General features: G+C 42.4%; 1 protein-coding gene across 1 annotated transcript; it reads right to left on the bottom strand.

Moving 5' to 3' along the window:
- Nucleotides 1-243: 243 nt before the first annotated feature.
- On the bottom strand, nt 244-12,771 carry ccnc (cyclin C). The gene is made up of 12 exons (XM_063222516.1): nt 12,638-12,771; nt 11,674-11,780; nt 11,320-11,404; nt 10,792-10,861; nt 8,978-9,029; nt 8,670-8,725; nt 5,970-6,005; nt 4,294-4,385; nt 3,601-3,668; nt 2,863-2,942; nt 1,574-1,692; nt 244-468 (listed from the first exon to the last, which is right to left on the bottom strand). Exons 1-12 carry the CDS (start codon nt 12,667-12,669, stop codon nt 417-419), a joined length of 849 nt encoding a protein of 282 aa, XP_063078586.1. The 5' UTR covers nt 12,670-12,771; the 3' UTR covers nt 244-416.
- Between the last annotated feature and the right edge of the window lie 760 nt (nt 12,772-13,531).

Raw genomic sequence — 13,531 nt, 5'->3', positions numbered from 1 at the left:
CATGAGTCCATTTTCTCTGCTTCTGTTCGTCTGATTGGCAGAAGGCTGTGTCAATCTGTGCGGCACGGCACCCCCATCTCTACCTCCTCCAAGAGCACAGGCAGGGCAGGGGAGAGAGAGAGAGAGAGAGAGAGAGAGAGAGAGAGAGAGAGAGAAAGAGAGAGACAGAGACAGAGAGAAAGAGACAGAGACAGAGACAGAGAGAAAGAGAGAGAGAGAGAGAGAGACAGGGCAGGGGAGAGAGAGAGAGAGACAGAAAGAGAGAGAGAAATAGAGAGATATACAGAAAGAGAGAGAAAGAGAGAGAGAGAAAGAGAGAGAGTGAGACAGAGAGAGAGAGAGAGAGGTGGGCGGGAGGGGCGAGAGGAGGGGAATGCTGGTTGGATGGCTCCTGGGGTTGCTTTGCTGGCAGTGGTTTATGATTGGCTGTAGTTGTTCTGGTTGCCGTTGGAGCTCTGGTCATTCTCGCTGAGGGAAAAAAAATGAAAGATGAGCAAAGAGACAGATTTAGTGATCAAGTGAGCATTTATTTGTTTATTATCAAAACAGCATCAACTCTCCCCAGCCGCAGCTCAATCGGCTAGGCACTAGACTGCTACACCGGTGACGCGGGTTCGATTCTGGCCTGAGGTCATTTGACGATCCTTCCCTGTCTCGCTCTCCCAGCTCATTTCCTGTCGCCTCTCTAACTGGCCTGTTGTAATGAGGGCATAGAAAACCCCCTCCAAATTTTTTTTTACAAACAGCACCAACTCTCTTCACCACAACATTGAGAGAATCCCTAATTTATTTGTCACATACAGTGCCATAGGCAAGTCTACAGCACATGACTCTAAGAACAACATCAACTCTCCTCACCACAACACTGAGAGAAATTGAATAATTGTTCATTGCATGATGAATTACAGTTGTGAGACCCAGTGCTGAGTGAAAAGCACAGTGTGTTATTAGCGGTGCTGTATCATGCCTAGCCCCCATCCAGTGTGACTCTTGGCACCACCATGCTAACATCTGCACTCGTGCGCAGCAACAATACATACACTGTATGTAGCTGGCTAACTGGTGACACAGGCAACTCTAGGCCTATGATGAGGACTGACAACTTTAAAAACTCATTTAGCCTGATGCTGCATATGCTGTATTGGCCTAGGTACCTGGAGTGACATATACGCTGCATTTAGGCTCTTGAGATTTGAGTTTTTATTAAAAATGTGGGCATATTAGACCTGAATGAACACACTCTCAAGCAAGATGAGGGTCCTAGCACATGCTTGTTTACGTGCTTCAGAGGCTGTGATATTTAGGTTTTGTATAGGCTGAGGGCATTAAAAGGTGCGTTAGGCTTAAATGGGTTGTAATACATCAACTTATCGTCTTTGAACTGCTGATATGTGCTTGAGGTATAACTTAACACAATAAGCTTACCTTTTGAGCCTAAACCTATAGCATACCTACTCCACCTAAAACCCATAATAACTATATTAGCGTGTTGAGACAAATACAAAGATATTCTATATTCTATAAGAATGTGACTATAATATTATATAACGATGACATTATGGTTGTAAAATACCTATTGGGTGGAGGTTTAGGCTTGGGCATCTTGTTAAGCACGGCTGCCATCTCTTTACGGTCGTCAAAGTTCTTCCACTGGTCATACAGCTTCAGGATGACCCGAATTATCTCAAGGATCTGCAAACACACACCACACACGCACGCACACAATATCTTTGTAGGGAAGTGTTTTTACACTAATTTTACCAGTAACAAAAAAAACAACAACCAAGAAAATCACTGATAGATTTACGGGGCAAAACATGTGGACGCCACAAAGTACCATTAAGGGGACGGAGCTACTCCAATGTAGCCAAATAAAAAAGTTAAAAAATTGCAACCTTGAGTGCCTCAGCATTTGTCTTTGGACAGCATTTGTACCATTAAGGGGATTTTACTACCTTAGTGGGGACATATGGCACCCACAATGGTTGTTAGGTCGGTGTGTGCACGCGCGCATGCATGCACAAACGTGCACACACACCATCAGGCAAGACTCTAATCTAATAATGAAATACAAGTAATGTAATGAAGAAGGCTTGCGCCGAAACGCGTGGGTCTCTGCTCCCATGTTTTAAAACTTTTAGCCATGTTTCAATAAAGGCTTTTTAATATTTTTCCACAAGAAGAGTGCCTTGGACTCCCTTTTTTGACAAGATACATACAAGTAATGTTTGGTAGAGGAAGGTAATGTTAATGTAATGCAGGGTGGGCTACGAGAGGAGCCTTCCATGTCACCTTCTACATGACTGCATCACTGCAATACAGTGAGCAGAGAATAAGGGCACACTGACTAGCTGATGATGAAAAGCCTTTAGTAGTAGTAGAGAAACTTCATTAATCCCCAAGGGTTTACAGTATCTGAATAGGGCTGCACAATTAATCGAAAATCATGATTAATCCAGATATCGAAATCGTGATTTCAATTGGGATTTAATCGTGGCAATAGTGACGTGCCTTCGAGCACCCTTGAAGCCAGAACATGCTGACAGGCTGGTGTTTCTGGCCACCTAAGTGTCATGCTATTGCCTCTTACATAATTATTACAATTTAGGTGTAATTTGTTCTTCCCGTATATAATTAATTATTGATTATATTTCATTTTGTTATAATTCAAAAGAAAATTCAGCAAAAAAAATCAATAATGGTGATTAATAATCGTGATTCCGATTTTGATCCAAATAATTGTGATTATAATTTTTTCCATAATCGTGCAGCCCTATATCTGAATGAGAGTATGTGCTCCACTTCCAAATAAATAAGCTCTTATCACTTAGAAGCTGTTAAAACATAAACCGCTGCACTCACTTTGTCCATATCGACAGACAGCTCAGCAAACCACTGTCGGGCATCTTTCTGCTGGACCACACATGCCACGTGCAGACAAGCTAGAGGAGGGAAAATGGGGAAGACATTTAACGTTGCACCACACACAAACCACCAGATAGGTATTGCAGAGTGACAAAAACCAACGACCAACGACCAACGTGGTGCCTACAGGTGTAAGGTAACCCTCAAGGAGTTCCTGAAGTGCCCACCCAATAAGGATGTTAAAAATTAAAGTGTGAAGTAGCTTACATAAATACACATAATTTCCGCATGGACATTTCAAGACGCATATAACACAGGTAATAGTCAGGGAGGGAAAATAAAAACTACAGAAATTAAGCAGAAACATATTATGTGAGTTGAGGTAGACAAGATATTAGCATGACCAAGAATGAGAGTTGACAGATAAGTCTATGATATAGTATTGTGATGTAGAGTGGAGAGAACTAAGACATAAATAGTATTTAATAAAGAACATAAGTCCTGGTAAGGTGCATGAGTTTAGTTTAGTGTAGTTTAGTTAAGTTTATTAGGATCCCCATTAGCTGGGCACAGACCCAGCTATTCTTCCTGGGGTCCAACAATAAAATAATATACAGTTAAAACATTCTATCCAATTCAATACATTTAAACAACCATCAATTGAAAAGAAAGAACAGAAAAAAAGAACATAAATATAATTTAATGAAGACAAAATGTTAAGTGATGAGGCCTCACCCAGAGCGATCATGAAGGGCGGGTAGAGGAGACACAGGTCAGTCCTGTACGTGTCGTTCACTATCCTCCTGAAAACCACAACAGGCATGTCAATATGTGTTTTGGACACTTGCTACAGGCGGGGGAGCGCACACACAGTACAGCCAATTCATGACGTCTCATTGACAACTGGCTTTAAAGGTGCACTGTGCAATATTTTTAGCAGTTTCTCTCCAGAATTCATGCTGCTGCCCATTCAGGAATGTTTCATGAATTCTTACCACCACCATCAGATTTTAAGTATTCATTATGACTGGGAAAAAAACACTTTTCTTGCATGAAAAGGTGGATCTTCTCCATATCTGCCATTTTGAATATCCAGAAATATAATTTTGCAGCTGCGAAACTTTTTGTATATTGGGGTTTATGAGTGTATTATTTAGTACATATTCACGAAAAGATCACATTTGGCAATAGGCAGCAGTTTCAATGAGCACAGTGTACCTTTAAGCAGATCCATGCATCCACACCTGCGCATGCACACACGCACGCACGCATGTACACACACACACACACACACACACACACACACACACACACACACACACACACACACACACACACACACACACACACACACACACACACACACACACACACACACACACACACACACACACACACACACACACACACTAGATGCTATGAGCGCACCATGCCAGGGGGAGCAGCATGTCCTCCTGCCCCATATCCTGCACATACTGCAGCAGCGGCCTGTAGGGGTGGTACACAATCAGGCAGCAGTCCTGCAAACACAGGAAACACATTGCATTATATTACCATCAGCCAGCAGTCCTGCAACACAGCACAGGAAACACATTAGGGCAGCAAGATTATGGAAAAAATCATAATCATGATTAAGTTATTTGGGTAAAAATCGGAATCAGAATTATTAATCACGATTATTGTTTTTTTTTTGCTAAATTTTCTTTTTAATTATAACAAAATTAAATATAACCAAAAATGAATTATATAAGGGATGAACAAAATAAAACTGAATTGTAATAATTATTCAAGAGGCAATAGAATAAAACTTGGGTGGACAGATTTCTGGCCAGAAACGCCAGCCTGTCAGTATGTTCTGGCTTCAAGGACTCTCGAAGGCAGGTCACTATTGCCACGATTACATCCCGATGGAAATCACGACATCATGATTAAATCACGATTTTCGATTATTTTCGATTAATTGTGCAGCCCTAATACACATTACATTACACTCATTACATGTTTTTGATCGCGTTGGTTTATTTGTCCATTCGTTTGTTTGTTTGTTTGTCTGTCAGTCAACTCAAAAAGTTAAAAACAGATTTTGCTGAAATTTTGTTGAGTTGTTGGACATGTCTAAAGGAACAAGTGATTAAATTTTGGTGGCGATCCGGAATCAGGACCTTCTTTTAAAAAGTTCTATTGTAGGCATAGGATTCCACAGCGTGTAGATGTTATGGCATCAGTGACCCCATGGCCTTGACGGAGGTTTGCACTCTAAGCGCATTTAGGCCGACTGAGAACCGTACTGGAGCCCGTTCCCGCAACTAATCGCGAACTGGCCGTCGTGTTCACGCCACAGATATTAACGTTCGCGAACCGGAAAGTTGGTTCGCAATGCGAACCGCAAAATACTTGGTTTTTCTCGGCGAACCGTGATGACAACGTGGCCGTCAGCAGGTTCATCCAGGTAACAGTCACATACGGGAAAAGTTCGGAGCCCGGTTTGAACACGGGCGGTTCGCAGGTAAGCACTTTAGTGCCGAACGTAACTGGTGCAGGCACAGACACCGGCTCCGTTCTGGTCGGCCTGAATCCCCTATCTGAGTGCTTCTAGTTTCTTTTTTGTGGAAATGCACATTCATCCTCTATCATTTAGGAATATCATGATGCACAGACAGACTTTTCAAACTAGATGCTGGAGATGGCTTAGACTCGAAACGTCAGCCTGTGTGTCATGCCATTCAACTAAATAACTACAAGAATAGTAGTCGAGAGTTCAGCTCTCCAATAGCAAATGGTTATTCGATCCCCCACAATTTTTGTTAGTCAAGATGGTGTGGCGTTAAAAGTGTATTTTTTTGGCAAAGCACCTTTAGAAATTACACTGGAAGCACTGGTTATTCAATACACCATTTACAATTTTGTATCCTACAGTGTACAGTTATGGAAATCAAACCTGTAGCTGATTCCTTGTTAAAATCAGCACTGGGGATCTTAACCATTACAACACTGGCCTTCACAGATTTTCTCTGTTTGATCTTAGCAGAATGACCGCATCACCCACAACTACTATACCTCAATACAAAGGGTTATAACATGAATCAGTGCCCAACATGTCTTACCATGAGCTCCAACAAGTAGAATTCACACTCCAGTATCTGCAGAGAGAGAGAGAGAGAGAGAGAGAGAGAGAGAGAGAGAGAGAGAGAGAGAGAGAGAGAGAGAGAGAGAGAGAGAGAGAGAGAGAGAGAGAGGAGAGAGAGAGAGAGGAGAGAGAGAGAGAGAGAGAGAGAGAGAGGAGAGAGAGAGAGAGAGAGAGAGAGAGAGAGAGAGAGAGAGAGAGAGAGAGAGAGAGAGAGATGGTTGATGATGCAGCCCATAACACTACAACACATCAGACATGTTGATGAATACTACAGAGCTATAAAAGAGTGGTTTATTAAAATAATGTTTGGGGCACCATAGCGTTTCCTCTAATTTGGACCAGCCCTCCCTGCGTACAGAGTTATCATGTCGCACCATCACTACACTAAAAAAAAAACAACAATCAGCCACCACCTCGGAGTTCCCATCTCGGTCTGACGAGAGGCTGAGAGAGGCAAGGGAAATGGAAGTGGGCCGTTGCTAAACAAACAAACAGGCTGTAATGGAAAACAACTTAGCACCCTCAGCAACAAGCAAGGGTGGGCTCAAACACACACACACAGACACACAGACACACAGACACACAGACACACACACACACACACCACACAACAATGACGGATGGTCTGGCGTGCTGCAGAGTGCCGCTGATCGGATACAGGATTGTTGCTAATGATTCACAGCTAATCAATCCTAATTTCCCTGGCAGCGTGGGACAGGAGAAGCCCACACATTATTATGGCAGCCCATCGCCATCGCCATCACCCGCTAGCATGGATACTTAGATTCATAACTTACAGCAGCTCAGGCAGGGCGCACCACTTGGCACAGGCATGAGAATCGTTGCTATCGGGCAGGGAGAGGAGGGGCACAACGGGAGGACGCTGAGTGTGTGTGTGTGTGTGTGTGTGTGTGTGTGTGTGTGTGTGTGTGTGTGTGTGTGTGTGTGTGTGTGTGTGTGTGTGTGTGTGTGTGTGTGTGTGTGTGTGTGTGTGTGTGTGTGTGTGTGGTGTAAATAATAATGGATATTAGAGATGCACTAAAATGAACATGTGTGGCCGAAACCGAATAATAATTAATCACTTGTTAGGGGTGAAAATAATAATCGATATGCATCCATGCATCAAAACTAACGCCAACAATCGAATCCAGCCGTAAAGCAGGGCATTCCTTAAGTATCGAAAATAATCAAATCGCTGGCCCCTGTTGAAGTGGAATGTAGGTTGAAAACGGAGGGGTTGGGGCTATAGTGAGCTCGGGGTAGGAAACAGGGCGGTTAGAGTGTGGCGGGAAGGCATAGAATGGGTGGGGACTGGTGAGATGATTGACGGGATGTTGAGATGTGTGTGTTGCTTTGTGTGTCTGTCTGTCTGTCTGTCTCTCTGTCTGTGTCCTTTCCTGGAGGGTATACTAAATACCAAATAAGAGAATGACCTCTGAATTGCATTTTGGCAAGATATTGAGCAAACACGTCATCAGCAATGACGTCAAGCCTTGCGTCACGATGCTGACGCGGAGGCCAGAGGACAGGACAGGAAGACGTAGTTTAAATTGCACCCAATGTGTGTGATGATGATGATGAGATTGGTGGACTGTGTGTGGGTCCATATCGGAGCACGGGAGGGTGTGGATGGGTGGCGCCAGGGCAGTGGCATACGGCCGCACCCGCGTGCCAGTTCTAGCAGGTCGGTGGCAACAGGGTGGGGGGAATGTGGCACTACTGGTTGACCCCCCCAGGGTTGACAAACTCCTAACTCCTGACACAGAGCCACCTCAATGACACAGAGACTAATGAAGATGGCCTGAGCTACAGCAGGGAGTGTTAGGAATGTCCTGTCTGAATGCATGCACGCATGCACACACGCAACAGCACATTGACGTCTGTTTGCAAAACATATTGCAATCAAAAATGCAGCCATTAAACAGACCCCAACACAGCTACAGTATATGCAAATAATATTATGTAAATGTTAGGCAAATGAGGTGTGAATTTCGCTGCCACCAGCCAATCAAATCAGCTGCATACATGTTTGAATGGATTTGAATGGATTTGTCTAGCCGCAACGACCTGTTGACTGAATTTCGCCTGAATGTTCACTTCACCCGATTTGCCACCACGAGTCCAAAATGTTGCACAAGACATACGCAGGGATGTCCAAATTTGGCCCGCGGAGTCATTTTATTCGGTCGGCGAGATCATTTCAAATGTGTATTACAGTCGGCCCATGTATGGCGCAATAACAACACTTGAACATGAAATTTGGTGCACCACAGGAATAGGAGTGGGCCCAGGCCAATGAAACGGCTCAAACTCCTATGCAACACAATATGTGAATAAATATTTTGAGTTTGTCCCGTGACTTTGTTCAAGATTTTAATTTTGGCCCTCAATCAATTTGAGTGTGACACCCCTGACATACAGTAAGGACGGTGGACAGTGTTGAAGGGGTAAGTTTTGTTCTTGAAACTGGACGTAACCTAAGCCCCCCACATTTGGGCTTGCATGCCCATGGGGACCCCGATTCGAGTACCAGCCCTACCCCAAATCTCTCTCCACCTCATTTCCTGTCTCCTCTCACACTATCCTGTCATAATAAAAGCCTGAAAAGACCCGTAAACCATACTTTTAAAAAAAGGAAAAAAAGAAACTGGACTTAACCAGAGGACTTGTGACTTACGTGGTTCATTCTGTATGGGAACTCTTTGGGGAAGGCATACGAGAAACGAGTTTTCACTGTAAAATAAATAAGAGAATTGTACAATTAACAAACAAGACATGGACAATGTTGCACTGACATAAACAATACATCTATGCTCACATAGTGTATGTACGCATTGCTATTGGGACACTGAGCCTGCCTCATATCAAGTTGACATTGAGTCAATGTCAGATGTTAAATGATAACGTGATGTTCTACTCTTTCAGTCATGTTTACGGTCACAGCGTCTTTGAATGAAGATGAGCGTTTATACTGTAGTCACTTACACACAGACGTGGCTGCAGAGATGAGTCTGGTGTTGGACACCACACCGAATTCCTTCACAAGCAAGAGAATAGAAGGTTAAATACAGTGCAGAGGTTACAGTCCAAGTACACCATAAGAGTGTGTGTGTGTGTGTGTGTGTGTGTGTGTGTGTACTGGCATCATGCAAAGGCATATTTATTTCACGCCAGTGTATTCCACATTGAGGTGCGACCGAATACACTGGCGTGAAATAAATACGCCTTTGCATGTGTTGCGGACAGATTTTGGTTTTAGAACTGTGATTGACAGGTTGGGGGTGGTGACATGCATGATTGGGTCATGTGGTGATTAGATTAGTATATTACCTGGTGCTGGCGGAATATGGCTGAATAGTAGTAGTGGAGGGCAGGTGGCTAGGGAGAGCCAACTTTTGCTGACCGCATGATTTTGTACATTTTAAGAACTATGACCACAATACCTGCACTTTAAACTCTTTGCACAGCGCCTTGCACCTTTGCTCACTGTTTTGGGATATCTGGATTTTATCGATGGAAACATGTGGAACTTTTAACCGTGAAGAGAGTAAATAAAGTAAACAATAACGTGGATCATCTTCAAGCCTCTTTGTACAACAGCGCGTCTTGGCAAAGAATTCTCCCCAGTTCAGCTGCCCGGCGGCTTCAATATTTGTTTGACTAGCCGCCACTTCAGCATGTAAAGATCCAAACGTCGTGGGAAAGCACTTTTGTCACGTGACAAGGTTCGCACAGTGAATTTCTGTTGCTGTGCGAATTTTCGTTGCCGTGCACGAAAATGAGAGCATGACATTACAATACCTTGGCACTTCCACTCATCGTTAGCTTAAATTGTTAGCCACCACAGCAATGGTTATTGCTCTGTTATGTCATATCAGCAAAGTTCTGTTTCTCTGCTGTGCCCTGACTAAAACCATGCCTAACCCTAACCTGTCAGAAAAGCAACATTTTTGCCATTTTAGTTTCGCCAAGAACAGCAAGACAAGCTAGGAAATGTCAAAATTGTGGTGAATTTGTGGCCTGACCAAAACAATGCCTAAACCTAACCCATCACAGGGCGTTGTGGAGCATGAGTTAACATGCAACATCGTGACGCACAAACACGCTACACCAGGGCTATTCAAATGCCTGGCCCCCCACAAGCCCCTTGAAATGCAGAATCATTTTTCGGAATTTAGAGATAAAAGTATGGGTTCCGTATTGAGCTGAAACGGACCTTAAAATGCAGGAAATTACATCTAAGAAAGGCAAAACTTTCTGGGGGAGGACCCCTAGATCCCCCACCTCAATGAAGAGTCCCATATTTTTTTCATTGATAGTCAGCAACCATAAAACATACGTATAGTTCGGCCCCTTTACTGGGAGGAATTTTAAAAACTGGCCCTCGTTGACATTTAATTGAATACCCCTGCGCTACACGATTCAAGTCAGCATGTGATCTTAACGCTCTGGTATGATGCCATGTTGCAGTGTGAGTGGTTCAAAGATGTCCAAAATGAAATTGTCCTTCAGTGTAACGGATACCTTCTGCTGACTGTAACTGTAAAAACATGACTGTTTTTATTTATTTATTTTTTCCAGTGAATTCATGAAAGCCCTGGCTGTCATCCATTCACTTGAAACAATTTAAAATCATGTTTTTTACAGTTATTTTTACAGTTCATTAGTTTTTTTAATTTACAGTTACAGTCAGAACAAGTTATGCGTCACACTGAAGGACAATTTCATTTTGGACGTCTTTGACCTGTGTGTGTGTGCGTGTGCGTGTGTGTGTGGTAACAGCAGAGAATGTGCACTACCTCAACTTTAGAGGCCAAGAAGACACAGGTAGGCGCCATGAGGACGGGGTCAATGCTCTTCAGAGAGTACCTGCAGACACAAGGGAAACAGGCCAGATACTTCTTGTTCATATTCAACAAGAACAAACAACTCACGAGTAGGGAGGTGTATGAGTAATGTGATTTGTTTTCCTTCTGCTCAATTGTCATTTCTCTCGCGTCACATCTGAGCCCATCATTGAACTGGACGAGGAAGGGCGAGGGAGGGAGTGTATGATGACAATACATATTGGCAGGCAAAAACTTCAAATCTTAGCAAAGAGTTCATCATTTTGAATCAGAGAGCCACTCCAGACTCTCACCATGAAATTAGTATGAACATAATTAAGACCACATGTTTTTTGTTTGTTTTTTTAAACAAATATATATTCAGAACAGTTTACAATTATTTTCCCTCGGATATACCGGTAGATCATTCTAGTTTATGGTGTTGTTAACATGTCAAACATGATAACCTCTCCACAGCACGTGTCAACCATGTGTAGTCACCTGGCATAGAAACGCTTGAAGTACACAGTTGCTGTGGCAATGACTTGCTGACGAAGCTTCAGGTGCTCACCGAGGGCCTGAATAACTAAGAACAAAAATTGGTATTAGAATAAAATGAATTTTCATTTAATCAAATACACATGCATGTCTTTATTTGATCAAATACACATCTGCAGGCTCTGACAAAGTCACTTGATAACACGTCAGACCATCACACTGAAGGCTTTAATTTAATCTTTCAGGGTGCCTTTGGAAATCCTTTGGCTTACAATAGTTACACAGTTGTAGCACTGAAGTTAAGGTTGATCATATATTTTATGAGAAATATCTGTTTCAGTACACAAGACGCTGTACCATTGGCAAAGAAGATCTGCAGTTTCCAGTACTCCTCTTCAGAGAGGAATTTGAGGTCCTTCTGGCGCTCCTTCAACAGATCCTGCTTGTCCAGCACCCACTGCAAACTATAAGACCACCACGACAACCTCACCGTTATTACCGACCTTAGTTTGCTTCGCACTTCTGGTAAACTGCTGTGGCCTGTGCTGCTCTGTATCATTCACACACGTTTATTCTATTAACATGTTGTCTTTGCAAGTTGCTTTCTATGAAAGCGTCTGCTAAACGTGTGTGATGTACACAGGAAGGAAATTTGATGTAGCTGACACGACAACACAGCTCTGGCAGAAAATATCCCTAGCCGACCATTCATTATGGGTGACATGTAGTTAAATGTGGAAACCCACCCCACCAATTTGAAGATACGAGGTTGGTTAACAAGGCAGCATAAAGAATATGGAGACGTATTCGCCAAATCCCTGTTGGACATGTTTTGTTTATTTACATCACTAATCAAACCCCAAGTCCAACACCTGCGTTGAACAAAGCATTGTTGATTAATATCACATTGCCGTCGCCGTAAAAGGGAAGGCAAATGATGCCAATCATAATAAAAATACTGAAAACAACTTCAGGTCAGTGTCAACTGAACTGCTTCAAATTTAGGAAATGACGCTGCGATACCTTGGCGTTATCTTAAAATGTTAGCCACCACAGCGTTAAGACAAACCATAACTGACAGGTTGAGTGTCATTGTCTTCTCGTGCAATGGATGTTCAATACACTGTTGTAATTTTTCGTAGTGTCAGTAACTTTAACAAAGAATGAGTTGTGAGAAGAGGAGATGGTACCTTCATTTTCAATGCTATCATACATAGCTAGCTTTTCTGCAGCTAGCACTAGTTGTATCGAGTCTCAAACATAACAAAGCTATCTCTACGAATAAAAGAGTCGTCGTGTAGTGAATTTATTGCATACTTACTAATGCGAACTCTGCCAAAAGTTCCCTGCCATTGCGTTTAGTTAGAGGTAGAAAAGCTAGTGTTGTTAGAGTTCTACAGCTGAAAGAAAAGCGTTTATTTCTGATTAGTTGTAAACACTTCGAAGAAGAGGTACCAGAGGAGTTCCAAAGAAATGCCTCCGGTCGACACGTGTGACCGATGTGATATTAGTTCCGACATGAAACATGTCGCATTCTGTCACAACTTAATTGGTTTGCACTCATTATGACGTTTGAAAAAAAAAAAACATGGGGTGTTTACTTCTTTACCAACAGCAATCGTTTCTAGTAATTTTATCACCCTGAAAACATGAAAGAAATTTGACAAGTTAACAACCAAATATTAGTACCGGTATATCACAAATGCAAATTACTAGGCCTATAATTCATCCTGTTCAATCTACAACATTTTTGCAAGTGAGTGTAAGGCCATTTTCAAAGCATGAAGAGATTATCATGTCCTTGTGTTGTGACACTGTCAGCACTGCCTGGAAATACAATGTCACGGTCCTGTAGTCCTTGGCCTACTGAAGAAGTCTCATTGCTTGCAATGCTTGTAGGCTGTAGAGGGTGTTGTGTTAGAGATTATTAAGTAGCCTATCCTCAATATGTTAGTTGCTCTTCTTGTGCAAACTGTCTACACATAGCCTATAGGTTAATAGCCTAATGATTTAAGATGAAATATCAATCAATCAATCAATCAATCAATCAATCAATCAATCAATCAATCAATCAAAACTTAGCACATTATCACTAATAATTGTCATTCAATGTGCTTAAGATTAGAGAAAATAGAGAAAGAGAAGAAAAAATATATATGTTTATAGATAGCAATTAACTACCATCAAGGGCAGATGAGAATAAAGCTGTTTATAA

Source organism: Engraulis encrasicolus, chromosome 18, assembly GCF_034702125.1.
Source record: "Engraulis encrasicolus isolate BLACKSEA-1 chromosome 18, IST_EnEncr_1.0, whole genome shotgun sequence".
NCBI lineage: Eukaryota > Metazoa > Chordata > Actinopteri > Clupeiformes > Engraulidae > Engraulis > Engraulis encrasicolus.
Note: the sequence above shows the minus strand (reverse complement) of the source record. Positions and strands in the feature narration are given on the sequence as shown.